At 38.8% G+C, this 26,277-nt stretch overlaps 1 protein-coding gene across 2 annotated transcripts in view; it reads right to left on the bottom strand.

Annotated features, from left to right (window-relative positions):
* smim14 (small integral membrane protein 14) overlaps positions 1–23,625 on the bottom strand; it is a 44,109-nt gene extending 20,484 nt beyond the window's left edge. Inside the window, exons 1-4 of one of the 2 annotated variants that reach the window (XM_051928072.1) lie at positions 23,484–23,616; positions 17,144–17,246; positions 12,665–12,748; positions 9,860–9,908 (exon numbers count right to left, since the gene is read on the bottom strand). In XM_051928072.1, the coding sequence (XP_051784032.1) occupies positions 9,860–9,908; positions 12,665–12,739 (124 nt within the window). In that variant the 5' untranslated portion in view covers positions 12,740–12,748; positions 17,144–17,246; positions 23,484–23,616. Of the gene's footprint in view, positions 1–9,859; positions 9,909–12,664; positions 12,749–17,143; positions 17,247–23,483 lie in introns of both variants that reach the window. The other variant, XM_051928071.1, reaches the window with a different exon arrangement.
* Positions 23,626–26,277: the final 2,652 nt, after the last annotated feature.

Raw genomic sequence — 26,277 nt, 5'->3', positions numbered from 1 at the left:
TGAATTCTTTAAAAAACAATTCAAAACTCATCTGTTCAGGAAGACTTTTAGCTCTACTTGACTTTATTACCCTTCTCTCGGTTTACTTCTGTGTCAAGATGCTCATGTAACCTGTATGTGTGTGTGCTAGACCATCAATTATGTTGTCTGTTAGGCTTTTTTTTTTTCTCTAAATTCACGGTCGTAATCTTCTTTATTTATTTATCTGGTTTGTACATTGCTATATACTGTATACCCTGCTGTTCTTTCTTATATTCTGTAAGTGCCTTGAGCATGGGAAAGGCGCTATATAAATAAAATGTATTATTATTATAATTAACAATGAAGCAAGAGGATGGGGCAAAAAGTGCAAAGTGCTTTTATTAAAATCACCAAAATCAAAAGTATTCCAATAAATAGTGCAGTCAGTCAAATAAATAATCCAATAAAAGCTGGGGAAAAATGTGGAGGTTAAAAATCCAATAAATAAATCTTTTTAAAATCACGAGGTTAAAACAATGGCTGGAAGCTGTCCTTTTTAACACAAAGCCCAGTGCATTCTTCTACTGGTGACTCCCCTGCTTCTCCCATCCAGGCTATGCACCAAGGGAGCTACCTTACCTGTAGCTGACCTTCTTCACTTGACTAGTCTAGAAGCTTTTCGGTCCCTGGCTCCATTCAGCTCTCACTAGACCGAGATTTGGGCTCCTCAGCGACCAGGACACTCACGCTGGGGCTTCAACTTCCCAAGTCCCTGACACCCGCTGCGGAGAGCCAACCTTCTCCCGGTCACTCCTGCTCCCAACACATGCTCAGCAGGTATGACCACTACCATCAGCCCTGGGTGTTGGCCATACACCTGGTAGGGCTCGTCTTTCCCAGCTGCCTGCTTACATCCGGGAGACTGCGCTCGCTCGCTCCCACCGGCTTTCTCCGTCCTGCTTCCTGCCGCCTTCCTCACCCTTGACCTCCGTTCACATTTTTTTTTTGTCTCTTCTCCCCTCTGATTCCTCTTTCCTTCTCCCCTCCTAGCCGCCTCGCGCTTCTATTTATTACGGGGACGTGGATCAGATGTGGCAATTAGCAGCTCCCGGCACCAATTACGGATGCGGACGACTCCTCATCTGTGCACTTAAGTGAGGACCGTCTGCATCACGCAACACCCGGGAACCGCTCAGCCACACATACCATGCCCCCCTCTAAGACGCAAGTGTGGTGATTTATTTAAAAAGTGGCCTGTTTGACTTGAGCTGTGGACTCGCTATACCACACGCTGCTGCCTTGCAGTAAGGAGACTCGGATTCACATCCTGGGTCCTCCCTCCATGAAGTATTCATGTTCTCCCCATTTTCGATGTGGGTTTCCTGTTGGTGCTCCCGTTTCCTCCCACATTCCAAACACATGCGGGTTAGGTGGATTGATGGTACTAAACTGGCCCTGGTGTGAGGTTGGGGTGTATGTAGTGTAAAAACATAAAATGATGTAATTGAACAAAATGTATGTGTGTAAGTACAGAAAATAGGACAGAATGATCAAACTTGTTTGTGTTTTGCGTACGTGACAAAAAGCAGATAAACTTTCTGTAAGTTTTCTTTCAATGATGTGTGTGACAAGAAAATGTACCTTTAGGGTAAAGACTTTACCAATTGGAATAATGCAAAATGAGTCAGGACGCTATTTTTATTGCTTACGTGGTCTACGATCAGGAGACTAGAAAAGCTATAAAAGAGCAAGGACATCTGCGCTCGAGGCAGATGAAGTGCGGTGTCTTAGGATTGTATTTCTCTGTCATTTTACCCTTGCCTGGTATGTATCAATAAAAGGTTTTTACTAATTTTAATTTTCTTCTCTGTCTTCAGTCACAAAAAGTGTCCACAGTTTTTTGGCACCCAACGTGGGGCAGGAGACGGCCGGTCAACTCCTCCGGCGAGACCATTTCAGTGATCCGTCTTACCAGCGGACTGCCGTCAACTTGAGCTCCGGCAGCAGAGCATGCAGCTCCGGCAAAAGTTAGGACTGCCCTGTCCTGAAAGAGTTCTTGCGTGAGGAGCCCCTGGTCTCCTCTTTGCTACATCCACGGTGACTGAACGGATTTCCAGACAGAGTTTGCACACTTCCAGGCTGGGGTAAGCACCGGGGAATTTCCGAACATTTTTTTATTTTCTAAATTACGGGAGGGCGAGTTTCCTGTTGACCGTCTAGTCATATTCATATCTCAACGGGTTGCTTAAGGTGATGGAGACTTGACCCAAGCAGTTTTTGACGCATACGAAAGGTCTGACGAAAGGATACTGGCCTCACCCATATCCTAGACTCGGCTGGACGTATTGATGTAGTATTCTGCTGAACCGAATCGGACACGAAGTCACCTGAGCTGGAATCCAGGGATGTGAGTGGACAGGCTAACGGGACGAGTAACGGGGTGGTATATATATATATATATATATATATATATATATATATATATATATATATATATATATATATATATATATATGGAAACATAAACAGAAAAAGAGCACAGATTGCAGGTTTGCTGTTAGGACGGAATAAATAAATCTACATACTAATAGGAATACCGTGTTCTCCTGGGAACTGGGACAGGACCGATAGTTGGGTGTCTCCCCTTGGGACTAAAGAAGGGAACAGTAAGGGAACAGTGAGTGGCACACTTAATACCTCGCTAATTCATACGTACAAGGGATTAGACGAATCAGTATATAGTTGGAAAATTAAATACAGGACTCGGGAAGAGCAAGGGGACATAATGGGAACTTATAACAGTAAGCCTGTTAATCGCCGCACAGGGGGATCAAAATCATTAATGCTGGAAGAATTATTTTCGGAGGATCAACAGACGCCCCGTAAAAATGGGTCTCCTAGGAAATTTGTAGAAAAGAAGACAGGTTTAGATTTCAAGAAGGCATGTAGGAAATGGAATAGACAGAGTGGTGGGCGTTGGCCGATAGAGGGGACAGGAGATGCAAATGAAATACAGGAAACTAGAAAGATCCTGTGTAGGAATAAGCAGGGTTGTTATAATAGTGGACCGTATCGAATGGATATGTTCGATAGATCGGAATTAGTAATAAAAGACAGAAATTTAGAAGCAGTACAGAAACAGAATGAATTGTTGCGGGCAAATGAGGGAAAGGCTGAAAAGGAGAAAGAGTAATTACTAATTACATTACAGAAAGTTCAGACAGGCACGGAACCACAGGCAGACGGGAGGAAAAGGAAGAATAATCCGAATAAAGACCCCCTTTATCCTATTATTTGTTCCTCTCCTCAGTACCAACCTCAGGCACCTCCACTATCCCCTCCTCTATCCCCCATTCCAACTGCCCCCCCTGCACTACAACTGGCAGAAGTTTCCCCCGATGATCCCCCAGGCACAGATCACTATGACCCCTCTACCCATCGTGATGACCCACCCCGTACTAGACAAACCCCCATCTCCCAACGCACTCGAAGTCAAACCTCTACCCACAAACCAGCTCCAACTTTTTTCTCTCCAACCTCTTCTGATCCTTCACCTTTACTTACTTGCCCTTTGATAGAAGTTCCCAATCCCCATTATAACCCTGCCCATCCAGCCGGACCCCAAAATCCCACAACAGTTATGATAAATCAGAACTGGGACATCCAAGAACTAAAGGATGTCGTGAATGCACTTCCAGATCCAAAGGAAGTAGGAGGACTAAAATTTGTTGAACAACTTGATCAGTTAGATAGCATGTATAAGCCTAACGCTGCTGAATGGACCCAGGTACTTCGTCGAAAGCTTGGGACCACATGGGCCACTGTTTGCAAGGGTGTCCGCAATGACGTTCCATGGGTATGGAACCCAGCTTTAACTCGAGGACAGGGGATTGGTGGAGAAGGCGAATTTAACCCACAATGGGAGGCGTTGAGACAAAATATTGCAGAAAAATATAAAAAAGGAACGGACTGGTCCCTTATTTCTGCTGCAAAACAAAAGAGAGACGAGACGGTTGATGAATGGGCACATAGGATTCAAGACCTTATGGCTAATCACTCGGGCTTGGAAAATGTTGATGACCGCACCCGAGCTGCAGTTCCACCTTTTGTTTCTGGTTTGCGCCTTGATATACAAAACAAGGTCCGCACTTCCTGTATTGGGTGGGAAAGTGCCGCGTTTGATGAAGTCAAACGACATGCTGAACATGCCGAAAAACAAACTAAGCAGAAGGAATCGGACTCTCATGCCAAACTATTGGCAGCACAGATGAACTATTATACCAGGAATACTCCTGACCGAGGCCGAGGATATGGCCTTAGAGGAAGGGGACGAGGACGAGGAAGAGGACGAGGTGGTTTTGGAGCTCCTCCTGCTGACCACAATAAGAATCCTTTTATTCCCTCTCCCTTTAATCCCAATGTTAATTCCTACTCTTGCTACGCCTGTGGTGAAACTGGACATTTTCGTCGGGAGTGCCCTCACAGACAGCAACAGCCCCCGCCTCCCCCTATTCCACCTGTTTTTTCTGACACCCCTGACCAACAATACTGGCCATAGGAAAACGCAGGGACCTCCAGCCACTCTTTCCAACTACCTTTGCTCACCCATAATTCAGAGACTGATCCTTTACTGACATTGTTCGTTGATGGCACTGAGACTGTTTTCTTAATCGACACTGGTGCCACTCGATCTACCCTCTCGCTGGCAAAGGTCCCTGCCTCGAACGAGACTGTTACTGTGCTTACTGTTTCTGGACAACCTCACCTTCTCCAAGTATCAAAACCTCTTCAAGTCCAGTCACGTCCTGGCGGACATACCTTACTGCATCGTTTTCTTTTAAATCAGCTCTGTCCAGTTAACCTTTTAGGAAGAGATCTCATGACAAAACTTTCTCTTTCTATTTCTATGACTGACAAAGGTTTTTTCTGTTCTACCCCCAAGTTGTTGTGTCAAATTGCCCCTTACCCCAAACCCTCTTTTGCAGCTTGGACTTTAAATATTTCCCCACACACCATTCTCCTCAAAGCCCTACACTCTTTTTCCCCCTGTCTCTTTCCCAATTTACAGGCCCCTGACATTTTACACTGTACTGCCCAATACTTCCCTATAGAAGTAGACACCCCCTGGCTAGAATCTTTCCTTACTTCTGGTACTCGCCCCGAAACCCTTCACATCTCCTGTGTTTTTATTTCATCCACAAAGGCAGCTGCTTCTGTTCATCTTACATGCTCACAACATATATTTTATCTTGGCGGCTCAGTGCCTCATATTTCCTTAGCTAAATCACGCACTGTTAAATGGGGGGAAATAGGACCATGGGTAGAACAATGCCTTAAAAGAACAGACTGGTTACAAGTTGCTCCAGGTATTTTTGATACTCCTGACCGTTTAATAACTAAAGTGGTGCTTCAAACTGATTTTTTAGTACATTGTGCTTTGTGCCGTCCTTCCTCTTTTGCTTGTTCATTGCAAACCACTTTCCCTTCTTGGCTCTCTACGCTCCCTGATTCACTATGGTCCCAGGGAAAGAATGATTATGGAAGGATAGCCCATTGTGAGCCTCTGGTGATCCACCCGAAATCCTCCTTCCATCCGCACCGTGCCCAATATCCTCTGTCTCCCGAAGCAGAGGCTGGCATCTCCGCCGTACATTCCAATCTCGTCAAACGCGGTGCCATTATTCCAATTGAATACTCTCCAGTCAATTCCCCCATTCTACCTGTAAAAAAGGCTGACGGTTCATGGCGTTTCATACAAGACTTGCGACAAGTCAATTCTGCCATCTTCCCTAGGGCCCCTATCGTCCCTAATCCTTCCACTATCCTCTCTACTATCCCTCCTTCCGCTCGGTACTTCTCCGTTATTGACCTAGCTAATGCTTTCTTTTCTATCCCTGTACACCCTGATTCTCAATTTTGGTTTGCTTTTACTTTCCAAAACCGCCGTTGGACATGGACCGTCATGCCTCAGGGATACACTGAAGCCCCTTGTGTATATGGACAAGCTCTTGCCCAAAATTTAGAAGGATTTTGGCCGGACAGAGGTAGTACATTGATACAGTATGTAGATGACATAATGCTATGTAGCGCTACGGAAGAAGATTGTGCAAAAGATACCCAGAAATTGTTGCTGTTTTTGGGGGACAATGGCCATAAAGTTTCTAAAGTTAAGCTGCAGCTAATCAAAACAACTGTAAAATATCTAGGTCATGACATTACCTGTGGAACAAGAGCTCTCTCTAGCGATCGCATTACAGCCGTCCAAAATCTTCCTAGACCGGTCACTAAACAACAGGTTATGTCTGTTTTAGGTATTCTGGGCTACTGCAGACAGTGGGTTCTAAATTTTACTGAAAGAGCACAGCCGTTGCAACAATTGGCTAATACTCCTGGCATCCCCCTCTCTGGCCAGGTCCAATGGAATGAACAGGCTGAGAAGGCTCTCTGTGACTTAAAAACTGCTCTTCTATCTGCGCCCGTGCTTGGTTTGCCTGATCATTCTCGTCCATTCACGTTGTTCGTGGACGAAAAGCAGGGATTTATGAATGCAGTACTGACGCAACAACATGGAGATAAACAGAGACCGGTGGCTTATTTTTCTAAAAAAGTGGATCCAGTGGCCGCAGCGCTTCCTCCGTGTCTTCGTGCTGTGGCTGCAACAACAGAAGCTGTATTAGCAAGCACGGATGTAGTTCTCATGAGCCCCCTAACAGTTAAAGTGCCTCACGCTGTACATTCTATCCTAGTACAAGCCAAAACTTCACATCTCAATACTGGTAGGGCAATACACTATCAGAATGTACTGTGTACTTTGTCAAATGTTACAATTGAAAGATGCTCCACTTTAAATCCAGCCACTCTTCTCCCAATTAACAACGAAGGAGAACCACATAATTGCCATGATGAAATAGCAAAGGTTGTAAAACCTAGAGTAGATCTACAGGAAACACCTTTAGAAACTGGAGAAATGATTTTTGTGGATGGATGTTCCTTGCGATTGAAAAATGGAGCACCCTCAACCAGTTACGCAGTGGTCCAAGGGGACCGCCTGCTGGAAGCAAATCGAATCTCATCAAGCTTGAGTGCACAAGCAGCTGAACTCGTAGCACTCACTCGAGCGTGTCAGCTGTCCGAAGGGAAGATCATAACAATTTATACGGATTCCAGGTATGCTTTTGGAGTCTGCCATGATCATGGAGCACTATGGAAACTAAGGGGATTTAAGACCAGTACTGACAAACTCATCCAACATCAGAAATTGATCAAATCCCTTTTAGAAGCTATAACCAAACCATTGAAGCTAGCGATTGTTAAATGTCAAGCTCACACAGGAAAACAGGATCCTGTTAGCAAAGGAAATGAATTAGCTAACCACTTTGCTAAAGAGGCTGCATATAATAACACACCAATTTCTTTATTCCAACAGAGAAATGACCAGGACCCTGATAATCAAATTATTTCTTTACAGAGTGCAGCCACGGATATCGAAAGGAGAAAATGGTCCAAAGAGGGGTCCCTCTCTGATGGAGTCTGGACTCATAAACACACTAACAAACCTTTTCTCCCAAAAGTCTCTTTCCCAGGAATGGCAAAAAGCGCCCATGGCCTCGATCACGCAGGTAGAGATGCCATGGTTCGAGATGTTGAAAAACATTGGGAAGCTGTAGGTTTCTCTACATATGCAGAGCAATTTTGCAGACGCTGTGCAATATGTCAAAAGTTTAATGTGGGAAAAGGTACCCAGGTAAGTCCCGCCGTTACCCCTAATCCAATGGGTCCGTTTCAACACCTCCAAATGGATTTCATTGAACTAACCCCGTCTAAAGGGTACCGATATTGCCTTGTGATTGTCGATGTGTTCTCCTGATGGGTAGAGGCTTTCCCTTCAAAACACAACGATGCCAAAACAGTAGCTAAAGCACTAATTAAAGAGATTATTCCAAGATGGGGTATCCCTCAAAAGTTACAAACAGATAATGGCACTCATTTTGTGAACTCCGTTATAAATGAATTAACCACCTGGCTCCAAATTAATGTGCACCATTATTGTAAATACCATCCCCAAAGCGGAGGCATCGTAGAACGATGCAATGGCACTTTAAAAGCTAAACTCGCAAAAATTTGTGAACAAACTAATTTATCATGGCCGGATGCACTACCCTTAGCTTTAATGGGACTAAGGGGACGGACACACCGACAACTGGGACTATCGCCGTTTGAGATTCTGACCGGACGTCCCATGCCAATAGGAAATGTGAATTTGCATACTGTGGACAATGATCTTCTCTCTAGTCTTGCAGGTCTCCGAACCTCGTTGAAGGAAGTCCACCAGCAGGTTAATCAAGCCTGGAGGACCAGCCCACCTTCTAAGGATTTACCAATTCCCTTGGGCACCTGGATCCTGGTTCGAGATACTCGGAGGAAACACTGGCCTCAGCCTAGGTGGAGAGGACCATTCCAAATTCTTCTATCCACACCACATGCCGTGAAAGTTGAAGGACTGCCTGCCTGGATCCACGCATCGCATTGCAAGAAATGGCTATCTTAAAAATACTTTATGACTTGGCAAAATCGTCTAGCCTTGGACATGTTACTTGCAGAAAAGGGAGGCGTCTGTGCTATGTTTGGCGATGCTTGTTGTACATATATTCCTAATAATACCGCGCCAGATGGATCAATAACTCGTGCATTGGCAGGTCTCACTGCTCTCTCTAATGAACTTGCCACTAATTCTGGCATTACAAATCCCTGGGATCAGTGGTTTGCATCCTCCTTCGGATCCTGGGGATAATGGATAAGATCTGTTTTTATTTCTTTGGTTGTGGCATTTTGCCTCCTCCTCCTGGTTGGTTGTTGTATTATCCCTTTGTTTCGCTACATAATATCTAAGTACTTTACCGCCTCTATGGAAAGGGCATATATGCTACATAAGGAGCACATGTCTCGTATAGCTTCTTCCATTTTCTCCTCCCCATCCCCTCCCCCCCCCCCTTCCCCTTCATCAACCATTTCAATTTAATTCTACTGCCCACATCATTTTGTTCAAAAAGGGAGGAGTGTAAAAACATAAAATGATGTAATTGAACAAAATGTATGTGTGTAAGTACAGAAAATAGGACAGAATGATCAAACTTGTTTGTGTTTTGCGTACGTGACAAAAAGCAGATATACTTTCTGTAAGTTTTCTTTCAATGATGTGTGTGACAAGAAAATGTACCTTTAGGGTAAAGACTTTACCAATTGGAATAATACAAAATGAGTCAGGACGCTATTTTTATTGCTTACGTGGTCTACGATCAGGAGACTAGAAAAGCTATAAAAGAGCAAGGACATCTGCGCTCGAGGCAGATGAACTGCGGTGTCCTAGGACTGTATTTCTCTGTCATTTTACCCTTGCCTGGTATGTATCAATAAAAGGTTTTTACTAATTTTAATTTTCTTCTCTGTCTTCAGTCACAAAAAGTGTCCACAGTAGTCCTGCAATGGACTGGCACCTTGTCCAGGGTTTGTTCCTGGCTTGCACCCTATGCTAGCTGGGATAGGCTCCAGCACCCCCCGCAACCCTGTTCAGGACTAAGTGGGTTTGAAAATGACATGACATGACTATGATTCAATCAACCAGTGATGCTGCTTATTGACATTTCAATATGAATTTTTTTTCTAATTGATCATCTTAAAACTACTTAAAACACATTTTAGAAGCATGATTTCACAATTTTCTGAATACTTTCTCAAGTCTCCATTGTTTAGAACCGCTGCCTGAAACATTCCCAAAACAAAAAAAATCACAAATGTGCTTCACCAAAAAAGTGTGACAAAATTCAACACTGAATTTCTGAGCAAGGCAAAACAAAAAAATAATAGATTAATCGATAATACACTAATAAGTTTAACTTACTCTCCTGAAGACATTCTGTATCTGTACAGTAGGACTGGGACTGTCTTAGCTGAAACACATAAAATGATAGAAATAAGAAATCTGTCTGCTTTTTACTTACCTTCAAGCATCAGTAGGAGGAGATGTAACAAACAATGGTGTAAGAACACAACAGAGTAAGTAAAAAAGCATGAGGTTTTCTCATTTGCCTAGTTAGGTAGTAGAATGGAGATTAAATCTACAATATTTGCCCACTATTTTCCTGAAAGTCTATAAATAATCCACTTTAACACCATGCCTTGAAAATTACTTCTAGACTTCCAACCATCTTGGCATCAAAATGCCAGCGATCAAATATTATTAAACATAACCCTGGGTATCATAACAATAAAAGATAACCTCTAATGAATTAGGCGCATGTTGAATTAGTAAAATGTTTGGTGAATAATTTAGTGTAAAAAGCTCTGTGATACTGTTTTCATTATTTGTTATGTTGACCTTGACTGTTTGTGTGGGAATTGCTCAATACACCTCCCAAGATTTAACAATGCAAAATGTATTATAAATGTAGTTCTCTGCTGTAAGTATTTAGTTAACTTTGTTCTGAGACTACAGATCTGTGACTCATGTCTGTTATCCACAACGGACAGTAGACAGTAAGTTGTGAATGCTTGAAAGATTTTTAACTAAATTTCACCTATGGGGGCAACTATAAAAACTGTATATAGTGAAGATGTCAGATTCCCAGCCGGGAATATATACTTTCCTACTTTGCATTTTCAGTTGCCTTCTTTTGCCATATTTTTCACATTGCTGGGCGAAACTCAACCACAGGTAAATGGCAAGAAACTCTCACTAGGTTCACATTAATATCAGAATAATTATGCTTACCTGAGATGAGAGAATAAAAAAAAACATTTTTATTATAAACTGTTAAAAAATGCATCTAAAGAATGCAAAGGAATAAAATGTGACATTCTTTAGATAAGCCTCTTAATTATCTTATTAGCATCTTATCTGATAATGTGCCTGTTTTTTCAAAACAAATAAATACATACAATGAAGTCCCCGATAAACCACTGCTGCTTTCTAATGTTTTTTAAGGCCAAAAAAAAGAAAAAAAAATCATATACAAAAAAGGTGTGCAAAATATCAAAGTTTACACAAAAAGTGCATTAAAACTAAGTACCATGTATATGTTCTGAAGTCCTTTCACTCTAACTTAATCACATGAATCAAAAAAAGACAGACATTAGGGAGTCCGTGATTATATTTAGAAAAGTGTAAACAGGAGCATTACTGCTTTTGCATTTTCAACAGTTCAAAGTGAACCAGACTTTCTTGCTTTGCGCACATATTTAACTCAAGTTGTATATAGTTGTAGAAGGGCTATATATAATGTGGCCATGCATCCAAATCCAATCCATATTTGGAAGTAAAAATGTATGATTCATACTAAATGAAGATAAATTTGATTCAAAACTGTGTAGGATAAAACAAATACGAACATCTAGAATAATTTCAATTTGCAAATGAGAAATAATTAAATCCTCAGTCTGTCAGGCTGTCGCCTAAAAAAAAAAAAAAAACATTATAAAGACTGTCAATCCTTTTTTTTTTTCCCCACATGCTTAAGTGGTGAAAGTTTTCTGGAATGCAAATACAGTGCATAATGGAAATAAGCTGAAGTTACAAAGAAACTTCTTTCCCAACCCACACTTCTTCTCAATGCATCCTGTTTTAGCAGGATAGAAAACTAACAGTAAAACTGCTGATGATAACTTCTACAAACATAAACATGATCGGCTTCAACCCAAAAAAATAAAAAAAACACAAAGACTTCTTTTTAAAATGATGTAATTCAGTACCTTAAGCATCACTTTTCTTGTGTTTCCATTTCCGAAAATGTGTCAACTGTATAATAATAAGTAACTTAGGCAAAGCAAGCCAGTAAATACATGTCTGACATTCTTTTCTCCACAATATATAATGTGGCCATGTTTACATTCCACTTTCATTTTAAACTAATATTAGAAGCATGAAGTACATAAATAAACCAGTGTGAAATAAACCTAAACAACTTTTCCATGACCTATCTATTCCATTTGTTGTTAATGACGGACTCACTACCACAATCCCCAATGACCAAACTAAAAAAGAAACAAAAAGAGAGAGAACGAAAACTATTTGCCTATTATTGAATTTTGGCATTCATGTCTGTAATGAGTGCCTACCAAGAAGCAATGTAAAATGGTGGCCTAATCGGTTTTATGGTGAGGTGTGTCCCTGTACAAACAGGGCATAAATCTAACACTCACATTATGGGCCACTGAGTTTAAACATTAGACAATGAATGGGATGAAAAAAATGTACAGGAAAATCATATGCGGGTTGACAAGACAGAATAAACTGATTAGATGACAGAAAGAGATGAAGTAGACAAGCTGAAATATCTAAGGTACCGAGAAGTCAGGTAATATTATTTTGCTTTTGTGATAATGTCATTTATATCCTGTTGCAGAAGTGTATGTGTAGTACGTAACTGCATAGTCTGAATCACTATATCAACAAGTTTGTTATCTGAACAGGATTAGCAGACAAAAAATCCTAGAGCAAATACATTTTCATGAAATAATTGAATCAATGGCATCTGTTAAACTGTAGCTCACATGTCAGTGAACTGGTACTTTTTTATATATCTTTTTCTCACAACTATGCATACATTCATATACAACTCATCAAACCAAACTAAATCAAACAGTAGGAAGCAAATTGTATCCAATCCTTCATAATAATACAAGATTTTTTTATTGATGAGTTACTTACCAAATTAATTAATCTTCTCATAGCATTATCATGAGAACAGATGCATTCACAAGGGTCAAACCCTCCTTCTGCCATGATGTACCTCTATGTTGTTGAATAGTACATGAAAGGCAAAACAATGAAATGCATGTGAAAATACATACATTACAAAACAAAATGGTATACACAGTCTACATTTTGTTAAACCACATCATACTAATGATGTTTTAATTTGATTAACTTTTGCAATTTTTATGAATTATGTGTATAACACCTGTAATCAGTCTCCAGCCTTGATGTTATGCCTCTTACACACTGCAGTTCAACTTGCAACTACCCTTTTGGAACATATAATACAAAAATTCATATTGTGTGAAATTATCTGGCTTGGCTGGAAGGGAATACCTGGGTGAGGATGATTCAATTAAGCAGAGTAAAGCCATCAAAATAAGCAGAAGAAACTCAAAACGAGAGTGTGAAGGAGGTCATTGCAATAGTCAAAAGTTTCAAAAGACAAATGATCAGAGTACAGGTAAATATTTGTTCATAGTGTTTTGTTTCCAATCAAACAAAATTTACTGTACTGACAGGTGAAAGAAAAGCAATTAAAGATCTAAAAATATATTGTCCATTAATTATTTATTTATGCTATGCAAAGATACTCTGGACTTACTTGTTTGTAAAATGTACACTGGACAATATCTACCTAGGTTAACAACATAATTGAAAAAATAATGATAATTACAAGTTACAACTTTGATTGTACTGCTATCAGTGAAAGAGGCTTACATCCGTTTTTGGTGTAGAATAGTAATATAGTATTCTCAAAACGACAAATTCTAATTCAACATTGCCAAGAGGCTGCAGTCTATCCCAGCTGCTAGACAGAAAAGAGCCCTAGACAGGAGATAGAAATTGCTAGGGATCATATACGAGAGTATGATACACTATCTTGATACTTGGATTATGATGATATTGAGATTGTTTTGTTTTTCAATAAATACTGCAAGTACTCCAATAAAAAGTACTGTTATTTAATTACATGATAATTTGAACATTATCCACTTTTTATTTAACTGAAATGACAATCCAAAGCACATCACTATAGGCAAAAATGTCAATCTGTGACACCTAACAAGAGAAACTCTTGACTCAATCCATCATACCTTTTTTGTTGTGGAAATGAATTTCAAGTATCTCCATATTCATCTTAGTAAGACATGGGATACTGAGATACAGTATATGACACATACTTGATCTTTGTTAGATAATCCTTTGTGTTTACAGTAGGCCAGTCAACCCACTGATATCAGAATGTTTCAGATTTAAGATATGTTTAAATATATGCAAATACGTATACAATACACAGTTTATTTTTGTATAGCCCAAAATCACACAGGAAGTGCCGCAATGGGCTTTAACAGGCCCTGCCTCTTGACAGCCCCCCAGCCTTGACTCTCTAAGAAGACAAGGAAAAACTCCCAAAAAAAACCTTGTAGGGAAAAAATGGAAGAAACCTTGGGAAAAGCAGTTCAAAGAGAGACCCCTTTCCAGGTAGGCTGGGCGTGCAGTGGGTGTCAAAAGAAGGGGGTCAATACAATACAATGCAATACACAGAACAATTCCTCAATATAGTAAGAAATAAAAAATATAAATTTTAGAAGTACAGAGCAGAATTTAACAGTAGATGATATATCCCATAATAAGATTTGGATTTGTGTAGAGTCCTGGAGACCTCATCGTTCAAGCTGCCTCCCCCATTTGGCCATTCCACGGCTGAAACAGTGCTGGGTCAGCCAATCCGATGAAAGGACCCCTCTTTCCCACGATTCCTGCGATCCTCCATCTGGGATGACTTTTCCTTAGGCAGGCAAAACAACTTGGCAGGTGGGCTGTGGCACCAAGTGCCACATTTGAGTACCGAGAAGAATTCAAATTTATTGTGTTTACATACATGTACAGTACACAGCCATGAGGTACTTTTAGATTGTGAACTTGCTATGTTCGTAATAAATGATTACATTTTCAAACACAAGTAAAATATGATGAAAACCATTCAGCTTGCAAAGATTAATAGATAATCCATGTTACTTAATCAAGGGAAAATATCCTGTGAACACTTCAACTCATAATTGCGAGGAGGTACTTTCTGATGAAGCATCATGCTTTTCCACTTACTTGTTGATTACATCACTTTGTCGCTTCTAAATTCTGCATAAATCAGCTTTTCGACACTCTTGTAAGTTGGAGTTGGGGAGTCAGTCCTAGTTTACGCGAGTACCCGATTTTAATACTGAATCATGCATACAAAAGGTGTAATAACATAAACACCAAAAATTACAAACAGACAGTTGACCTAAATGTAGGGGAGAGGATCTGATCAAAGAATCTCTGAAACAGTCCTAAAGTTTTCAGTTCAGCATCCATTAGAATGTGTCTTGATTTACACATACTAATGCAATTATCAAGGAACCAAAAAAAAAAAAATGAAAGAGAATTCACTTAAGCACCCACAATTCCACTCACCTTGGGGCCACTTTAAAGTCACTAATCAAGTCAGCTTCCATCAATTTGAGACAGGGAAGGCAAATTTAATTCAATGAAGAAATCCCATACTGTGCAAGCGCCACACAGGGTCAAATGATAGTACAGTGGTTACTACCGCTACCTCATAAATCTAACATCCCAAAAAATAAATAATATAAATGTGACATTTTCAATAAAAGCTGTCATAAAAAGCAGTTATTCTCTTTTAACCATACTCCATACATGTGACAATAAATTCATTTTAAACTTGAATTTAAAATATACTTTTAATTTGGACAGAAAAATGTAATCCTGTGCTATTTCACATAAGGTATATTATTCTTTAAATTGGTAGCATACACACAAGAGAAAATAAATTCTGAAATAGGATAATCCTTTAATTCAAGTATTCAAAAAATATACAGAAAAAATGAATCCATCTCTGTAACGAAAATAAGCCTGAAAGTTATATGTATACACTGAACAGGGACCATACAACCATGAGGGAGTATAAACGATTTACTACCATCACAGCACAGATTATAAGATTTAGAAAAACAAAAGAAAAGGATTAATCTATGCCGGGGTTTATTTTTCATAAACTAGTTCAACTTATTTATAAGATGGGTCATATAGGAATAAATCAAACTCAATGAAAAATCTCCCTGAAGTCAACGTACTGCAGCAAAAAATGGCACGATGGAGAGCAGGCATACAAGAAACAATATGCCTTTCCAAAGGCACTAAGGCCAAATTTATCCACACCATGAAGTTCTCCTGGCATGAACAAAGCCAAACACAATGTTTGAAAGTAAGGCCTGTTCATAGTTTGTTCAGAGGATACATGGAAACACTCAGACACGGATCACCAATCATTTCAATGTGACACTGATATAACACAGTAACCCTGACAGTGGCCCAGTATATAATATACTAAAGAGAGACCATATGAACCAGTGCAAGTTTTAGCCTCAGGTGTGTACAGCACTGACACCCACATATGACTAATCCCGTTTGGAGATCCACCCATTCATTAAAATTAAAAATGTAAAGAATGATGTCACTCACCTGTGTTTCTTGTGCAACAAGCACATGAAGCTGCCAGGTGGAATACAGCTGAATTCTGTTGTTCTGAATTGGCCTTAACTATCTAGCAGCCAAGGTTATTATAGTTTTGTCTTGTTAAATTAATTTTTATTTCAATATTTTTTTCTGACCTTACATGGAAATTCTGTTTAGTTTTAGTTTTCCTTCATCGTGTATTTTTAATTTTGATTTAGTTTTTATTTCACAAACACATTTCTATTTTATTTTTATATCTATTAGTTTCAGTAATTATGGCATGGAGCTCTTACAGAGTTTACTTTTGTTTCATGATCAAAACTGTACACTAAACGGATCTGGATATGAGTTTAATGTTAGTGGAAGCTTACTACACCACATGGTTTGCCATCTGGTTTTGTTTTTGTCTGATAAAAACAAGCATAATCAAAACCAGATACTGAATATGTGCAATTTTACACAATTATATAATTTTTACAAATCTGCACTGACTGTTGACACTTTTCATCTTTTCCTTTTATTGCCTAGAAATGGCCAATCTGTAATGAAATTTAGGTGAATTATAAGGATTGAGGGTTTTTTTACTCAAAATGTCTACAGCACACAACATATCCTGCTCAACACAATGTGCTTATAATGAAGGCCTTCAATATTTCATTCAAAAGTCTCAAATTTGGCTTAGGAAGAACAGTGGTCTTAGACCTGAATCAGTGTGCAGAACCCACCTAGCTGTACTGAGGGAAACAAAGAAAAACAAGCAGGTAGTGTGACGGTTAGAGGCACTGAGACTTGAATAGCTTAAGAATGGTAAACCTTTAATGAGCTGAGCAAGAGTAGGTAATAGGTGTATTAACAGGCCCAAAATGACAGAGACAGCATCTGAGATTAAGAACAATACTGTATATACATTACCTAAACCTGTTTATCCAGATCAGGATCACAGGAAACTTGAAGCCTACCCCAGCAGGTCTGGATGCAAGGCAGGAAAATCCCTGGTATGCAATATGTGATATGGCTGATGTTAAGAACAAAAAGAATATGATATTTCAACTATCTTTCTTTGGAGGGACAAATATTTTAAAACATAATTCTGCTACTGGATTATATTCACAATATCAAACATTTTGAGCTATGACTATGAGCTTTAAAGATAAATTAATAAATATAGAATAAATACAAAAACAAATTAGTATGTTTAGCTTTTCATCACTTGGCAGACTCTCTTCGCCTACCTACCTGTAGTTCAGTTGAGACATTGCCAATTCAGGTAAAGGTTTTGTTGACCAGCACATTCCGATTTCAGGCGTTTAAATTACATCTTGATATACAACAAGTGCAAAGAAAGGCTCTTTCTATTCCACAGGCTTTACACGTGTTTTCAGTTCGCACTATCACCGCAAATGCTGTGTGAACAGCCGCCCTCCGTCACCAGCCGCTGTTCACGGGATGAATATGTTCGGTCAGCTTGTGGTGGATGACTTTCAGTTTTAGACTTAAAAGTTATAAAGGTTAAAGACTAACAGCAAGAATATTCATTCAAAAGTGAAAACTAAAATATTTTTAGTAAATTATTATTTTATTTCAGTTAAGTCTTTTCACCTACTTTAATAGTTTTGTTTAGTTTTAGTTTTTCATTTCGGTTTTGTTAATTATTTTATTTCAGTTTACGAAAATGCTTTTTTAATTATAGTTTCAGTTTTGATTTTAGTTTTCGTTAACTATAATAACCTTGCTAGCAGCAGCACATTTCAAACAGTGATACATTAAATGGTACCATCACATGCATATTAGCTTATTTGACTTCTCATTTCAAAAGCATGGAGATGAATATGAAGCCAAACAAGCATTTGTGAGGACGAGAAGACTTGGCTCACAATTGACATTCCAATTCATCCCAAAGCTGTTTAACAGGGTTGAGCTTAGGGCTCTGTGCAGGTCATTCGAGTTCCTCCAAACCAATATTTTCAAACCACTTTGTGCAAAGGGGCACAGTCATGCTGGAACATAAATGACCTTCCTCCAAACTACTGCACAAAGTTTGAAGCGCAAAATTATCGAAAAAGTCTTTATATGCTGTTGCATCAACAGTACCCTACACTGAAACCAACAGGCCTAAACCCAACCCTGAAAAATAGCCCCAGACCATGATCTCTCCTCCACCAAACTTTACTCAAGCACTATGCAGTCCAGAAGGCAGCAATGTCCTACCTTATCCATATTCATTCATCAGATTGCCAGATAGTGAATTGTGGTTTATTATTCCCGAGAAAATGTTCCCACTGCTCCACAGTCTAGCAGCATCATGCCTTACAACAACAACATTTATTTATATAGCACATTTTCATACAAATAATGTAGCTCAAAGTGCTTTACATCACTATAGGCAATGATCGAGATTGTGAGAAGTGATCTTAGGTTTGTGTGCAGTTGCACAACAAGGAACACCATTTCATGAAGCTCCTGGCGCACAGTTCTTATGCTGATGTTACCTCCAGAGGAAATTTTGAACTCGGTTATAATTGATGCAACACAGGTTATAGCCCCTCTCTCTGAGAATGTGTGGTCTACCACTTCATGGGTAACCTGTTGTTACTCCCAGACACTTCCACTTCACAGCAGTAGTAAAATTAACTGGGGCAGATCTAGCAAAGCAGAAAGTTCAAATACTGACTTGTAGCGAAGGTGGTGTCAAAGGACAGTGCCACATTTAAAGTCAATGACCTCTTCAGTATGACCCATTCTTCTGCCAATGTTTGTCAATGGAGACTGCATGGCTATGTGTTTCATTTTATGCATCTGATAACAACGGCTGCAGTTGAAGCACCTGAACCCAGTAGCTGGGGTGGGGTGTTTATGTTTGGTTAGTGTACTATCCACATAGCAAATATGTTGCTTATTATTATTTTTACAATTGGATTTTGAATAGGGTGATTTCAATCTATTACAGAAAATATACAAAAACTGCATCCATCCATCCATTATCCAACCTGTTATATCCTAACTACAGGGTCACTGGGGTCTGCTGGAGCCAATCCCAGCCAACACAGGGCACAAGGCAGGAAACAAACCCCGGACAGGGCGCGCATGCGCGCACGCACGCACGCACACACACACACCAAGCACACACTAGGGACAATTTAGCGCCAATGGACCTAACCTGCGTGTCTTTGGACTGTGGGAGGAAACCCACGCAGACACGGGGAGGACATGCAAACTCCACACAGGGAGGACCCAGGAATTGAACCCGGGTCTCCTAACTGCAAGGCAGCAGCGCTAGCCACTGCGCCACCCATACAAAAACTCCTTATTTTATATTTATTTTTGTATAAGCAAGAGGACTGTAATGAATAATAATAAATATAAAGTGAGAATTGTACAATTAAAACTAAATGAGTGATACAGACATTCAAATTTTGACTGAATTCATCCATGTCATTGCCCAGGGAAGTAAGTCACTGACTCTGCAAAAGACATGATTCTCAGAATGCTGGCGACTTCATACAAGAAAACACACTTATGTGCTCCACTCACTGATACTACAAGCTGGACCTGCTCTATACAAATATTAATGACTTTATATATTTAAGCCTGTGGTGTAATCAGAGCATGTTTGACCTCATTTTACTGCCACTTACAACCCTGTTATTTTTTTTTCCAAGTCTAGCAGCTTTATTGTCATAATTATTATGGCACAAAATAATGATCCCAAGATCTTACTGTAACATACACATAAACACAGGACAACTGCAAGATGTTAATAAATAAACAGTAAATGAATAGAGAGTAACATTAAAATAAACAAATAAAATATAACAATAGACTTTAAATTAATAAATAAACAGTAAATGAATAGTGGCAAATTGAAATAAATAGTAAATAAATAAAAAATAACAGACTATAAATTAATAAATACACATTAATAGTAATAAATGGAAATAAACAGTAGTAAATATATAAAAAATAACTAATAATAAAAACAGTAGCAGTAACAATTGTACTGCATTTAAAATTAGGAGCAGAAGTGAGGGGAGTGAAGCAGAAATCCTGGAAAAATTTCCAGTCCAATGACAGCTGAAAACCTGCCTAATGGTGCTGTGGATAAGCCTAATGAATGACACTGTTGACAACCGCAGGGAGTTTTGGGGCTGTAGACATCCAGGCTAGATTCCTCTTGGAGTTTTGCCGCTATCGTCCTTGGAATTTTGCCATTTGGGTGGCCCCACATAACCTTTTAAAAACAGCACAAGAACCCACACACAGCCAAATCAAAATGTTCTCCTACATAATGCTTTCAAAAACAGCACAATTTGGCGTGAAAGCCACATATCTGGCAACACTGGCAGCAGTATGTCTCTATTACCACAGCAAGAACGTGTGTGTTTGGGTGGGTTGTTCTTTTATTTTTATTATATGTATTTTTGAACTTCTGTAAAATTTAAATTTCCTCTTGGGGACAAATACAGTATAATCTAATATATTGCTTTTGGCACATAACAGAAAACTAACTAGACACATTTGGAGTCTACATAGTATGTTTTTACTGCTCCAGAAAAGTGAGTTAGACCAAACTCCTAAAACACAATTTTACTTAACCTACACTGCATCCTGAAATCGAGGTTAGCTGTATTACTGTGAAAGCTTGAATTCCATTAAAATTAGGTAACTGAGGTAATTGCTACAAACATATGCATTTCACTGCTGCATATACTGTTCTCCGAATAATATCGTTTATTTGACTTTACTAAAGAACATTTTGAAAATGTGTTAATATACCATAACCTTACTCAGTTTTAGTTGAATAAGCCAGACTGCACCATGTGCAATTAGGGTCATAGGGGAGTTGCAGGATAGATGTTTACTATATGAAGGTAAAATGTCACCAGTTACTACCTACAAAATGTACTGCATTGAACTTTCCCAATGTCAAACCATTGGTAACAGAATGCATTAAAAGTTACAGCACATTGTAATAGGGATCTTTTGGGGGCGAAAAGGAAAGAGCAGTCTTACAGGTATTGCTCATGGCTACACTGTTGGTGTGTCATGGCTACACTGTAGGTGTGTATCAGTAAAGAACTTTGGTCGCTTAAAGACTCAGAACCACTCATCCCTAATTTGGATTAGAATACTGTATTTAGCTATCACCTTACATTAAAAATAACCCTTGCATCAACCACAGAAACATATAACAAGCAGAAATATCATTAAATAGCTATAGCTCTACATTTTATGGGAAGGCACAAAATTTAAAACTGCATGTCTTTAAATGGAAAAGATTATAAGCAAATGATCCAGCCTGTAAGTCTGTTTACAAATATGATTATAATGTGTTTTATATTTACCCTGATTACCACATGTGTAAAAACTTGTACTGGTAGTTGCCTCAGTTAGCAAAAGTTTAACGGACACTTTCTTTTTTTTCTGGTTTACTGCTACAATTGATTACAATTATTTATTAGTATTCCCTCAGCTTAAGACATAAGAAATGTTACTGAGTTTTACCGAAGTCGTACAGTTTTAATTTTGTGTGTGCTGAATAGTTTACAATTAGGTACAGTATCAGAGTATTTCCAGACAGGCTTAAAGTGGAGAAGGACAAACTGATTGTAATTGTCTCTAGCACATAGACTTGTCATGCTTTTTGCGTTTCTTTTTTTGTAACTATTTTGGCCCATGCTCTAGGTTCTTCTCTTTCTCTCGGGAGGGGATTCTGTTTTGTTAGGTTTAGTCTTTGTTCTAACTTTCTGGTGTGTTTTTTTTTTTTAATTTCTAGTTTGATTTTGAAGTCTTTTGTTGTATAAATTCAGCATGGAATATTATTTTCTTGAAATAAAATTAATAAAAAAAATAAGAAAATAAATAAAATTAGTTATAGCATCAAAATAAGTTATACACTGGAGTGCTGACTTGTGAGAGTCAATTTAAGACAACAGAGAAAAAAATATAAATACATACTGTAAGAGAAACAAATTAGATAAATGGTAAATAATAAAATTAGTTGGCACCTGAATTAAAATGGAAGTCCTCCTTGTGAAGCCATTCCAATGCTCTTCTGTTAGTTTAATAAATCTGAAAGGCTGACTAAAGATAGGAAACTGCAAGATTTCCTTGCTTATCAATGAAGCAGTACACACTCAGCACAAGTGACAGTGTTACTGGTGCCATATTTAAAGAAGAAAATACTTTAATCACAGTTCCCACAGTTCATTGAAGTATTTTACTTTTATTAATTCATAGCATTTGCTTCATTTTTTTAATCTTTGTATACATATTTTCCTGTCTCTCACAACATCAAAACCTGATAGCGAGTTTGATCTGTCAGCCATATCTGTACGATTTTTGCTTGCCTTGCTTTTAGTGTACCGCAGTGAAGTGTGATAGGGTGGCAAAAGAATTGGAGAACACTGGAACTGGCTGTGCCCCATCCTGGATTTGATTAAGTGGGTTTGAGTATCTGTGTATGTAAAAAAGATCAGTTGAGTATTAATTTTAGATCAAAGTAAAAAAAAATAATATACGAAGAATCGATTCTTTATACACAGGCCTGTGGATATAGGAACAGACTACAAAGATGAATATGGTAGTACAGTAGCCTTACATGCAATTGGCTTCTTTTGAAATGTTTTAGCTTAAACGAACTCTGAAAGTATTACACAATTGTTCTCTGCATCTTCTCGCTCAATTCAGAACCAATGTAGACGCCTGTTAACACTAAAGATAACTTCGCCAAATATTTCTGTAACCTTTTCTGTTCTTTTATAACTTAGGCTCGATCACAGAGCAAACGGCGTTAAAAGAACTGCATTATTTTCACAAGCCGACTTGCCCCTCCCTCTCTTCACCGCCCATGTGCAAGTGTTTAAGTTGGAGGAGGTACAGTAAACATGATCACTGCCTCAAAACTTGGAGGCATTCAAAATGCATATCCGCATTTTATAGCAGACAGTGATGACTATGCCTTAAGTCTCCTCTCTAAGGAAAAGGAGTAGCGTTCAAACGGCTCAGTAGGATGCAAATCTGGATAATGTCGGAATTTTATTACATTGCCCATAACTCCTCCAAAAGAATAACGCATCAAGATCACAATCCGGTAAATGAACAGACAGATTGCAATCGGTCAGCTTTCTTTTTTAGAAATCAGTTAGTATCATCGTCACTGAAGCAGAGTGTTACAGTTAAGGTTGAACTTTTATGCTACTGTCGCTGACAAAATAAATAACAGCGAAAAAAGTTAACTTGACAATTCACCCACCAGAACAGCGCTGTTCTTATAAAATATGTCTTCTATGCAAGCAGCCAAACCAACATCCTACGAACCAATGTTGCTTCTCGCACACAGCTTCTCCGCCTTGCTTACTCTGTTTTGATACACTGAAAAAAAAATCTGGCCACGTCACTGACATCACGCGAGATGTCGGCAAACCTCTCACTCTCTGTACCGCCCACTTTTCTATTTATTTAACTCTTTCGTCTTCAGTCTTAAGACAAACTGCTAATATATGTGGTAGCAGTATGTAAGTAGTGGTATGAATTTCATCGTACACAGCGCCTAATTATATTTCAGCTTTGTATGTTCTCTTCGTGATTAGGTGGGGTTTAATCTAGGCCAAATCTACCTCTTCAAAAATTATGTACGACGTTACTGGATGACTTTACAGGGGTTGTTGTTTGGTCCATCCTGGCATAAATGTTAGTCAAACCCCAAAATCAGTGACGTTCCACGGTCAGGTTTTGCACAGAAATCAGTAGATCACGCCTTTTCTCTACGGATCACGGCGAATAACTTTTTTTAAAGAAAATAAAGTTTGGACTTTGCAATGATCCGTAGAGGAGGGCGTGGTCTAATAATGATTCCTGTACCAGCCCTGATCATGAAACGTCACTGAACTTGAGGTTTGATTGACATTTTGCCGGGGTGACTGGGGAGTGAATTGGATACAAGTGAATGTGCTCAGGGACGGACGGTTGCTGGGGTGGATCCTGTCCTGGGCGTGAGAAGATGGAAAAATAACCAGTAATTTGGTCATGCGTCTGCGTTTAATTGGAACGCTTCTCTGATAGCTATATGTGCAAATTATATGCATTGTTTTCTTAAAACGGTTTCCATTGCCCTCCATATAAAAAGATGTATATTAGTGCATTGTGTTTGAATTTTTGACGGTACCAGGTGCTCTCTTCTATTACTGAATTGCCAACCTGTAAATGCTGTATATTGGTAACAGTAAACTGTTTCTCACAAAGTACTTTTTGGTACTAAAGAAATTCTTCAGAGTCATTGTTTTTAACGACTTGTCTTTTCCGACATTGAACGTCAAAATTAATAGTTTGATTATACAGTATTTGTAAGTTCTTGAAGGTATTTTTTTCTCATACAGGGATCTCCTAACTGATGGACTGAAAGATCACGTCTTGATTGTAAAATTTCTTGTGCTCTTCATACATGAACTCATCAATTAAAATTAAATTGAAAATACTAAAACGCAGCTGGCGATTTTGCCAGCAATGTAAAAAACAGACCTACAAGATTTTTTTCTTTTGTATTTATGTAATAAAAATTATTAATTATTAAAATTATTAAAGCAAATTATGAAGAGATTTGGAAATAATAAAGCAACTGTTAATGCATTATATTTAATTCACCTCTGCGCTTTTGAAATTGTATTACAAATCAAATGTGCTAGGTTGTTTTCTTTGCCTACTTCTATGACTGTAGTTCTGACCCTATGTGGTTTAGTGTTAAGCCCCGCCAGCAGTTATAAGCTCTGCTAAAACACTAAATATTAATGCTTCAGGCATTTTTATGAATAAAGAATTAAGAAAATATCAGTATCTACAGAGCTCAGTTAATTGTAACCAGTTTATTGAGACAGAAGTTATTATAGAGAATAAAATAAATTAAAACAAAAAACTCACCTTGAAGATAGCAGTACATCTTAAGAATTCTCAAAATAGTTACTGATCATAGGTAGAATCAGCATAGGTAGAATATTTGAGTAGAACCAACTGGATAATTTAACAAATCATTAAGGGTGATGGTGTTTTGCCCCATTATACTATATACTGTAACTAGTCAGATTTTCATAATACAGGGCAGATTATACATTATATGTTTTCTTCCCTTGTTTCAGTTAAAACAATCTCCTTTGGCAATAGATGAAAAAAGTCAATATTTGGTGAACCAAGAAACTTATTTGTCACCATCCTCACAAAAGATATACATTTGATGTGATAGATATGTAGATAATGTTACATGCAGTTGATCTATAATGTATATACAGTGCATCCAGAAAGTATTCACAGCGCATCACTTTTTCCACATTTTGTTATGTTACAGCTTTATTCCAAAATGGATTAAATTCATTTTTTTTTCCTCAGAATTCTACACACAACACCCCATAATGACAACGTGAAAAAAGTTTACTTGAGGTTTTTGCAAATTTATTAAAATAAAAAAATTGAGAAAGCACATGTACATAAGTATTCACAGCCTTTGCCATGAAGCTCAAAATTGAGCTCAGGTGCATCCTGTTTCCCCTGATCATCCTTGAGATGTTTCTGCAGCTTCATTGGAGTCTACCTGTGGTAAATTCAGTTGATTGGGCATGATTTGGAAAGGCACACACCTGTCTATATAAGGTCCCACAGTTGACAGTTCATGTCAGAGCACAAACCAAACATGAAGTCAAAGGAATTGTCTGTAGACCTCCAAGACAGGATTGTCTCAAGGCACAAATCTGGGGAAGGTTACAGAAAAATGTCTGCTGTTTTGAAGGTCCCAATGAGCACAGTGGCCTCCATCATCCGTAAGTGGAAGAAGTTCGAAACCACCAGGACTCTTCCTAGAGCTGGCCGGCCATCTAAACTGAGCGATCTGGGGAGAAGGGCCTTAGTCAGGGAGGTGACCAAGAACCCAATGGTCACTCTGTCAGAGCTCCAAAGGTCCTCTGTGGAGAGAGGAGAACCTTCCAGAAGGACAACCATCTCTGCAGTAATCCACCAATCAGGCCTGTATGGTAGAGTGGCCAGACAGAAGCCACTCCTTAGTA

Source organism: Erpetoichthys calabaricus, chromosome 5 (genome assembly GCF_900747795.2).
Source record: "Erpetoichthys calabaricus chromosome 5, fErpCal1.3, whole genome shotgun sequence".
NCBI classification, from domain to species: Eukaryota; Metazoa; Chordata; class Cladistia; order Polypteriformes; family Polypteridae; genus Erpetoichthys; species Erpetoichthys calabaricus.
Note: the sequence above shows the minus strand (reverse complement) of the source record. Positions and strands in the feature narration are given on the sequence as shown.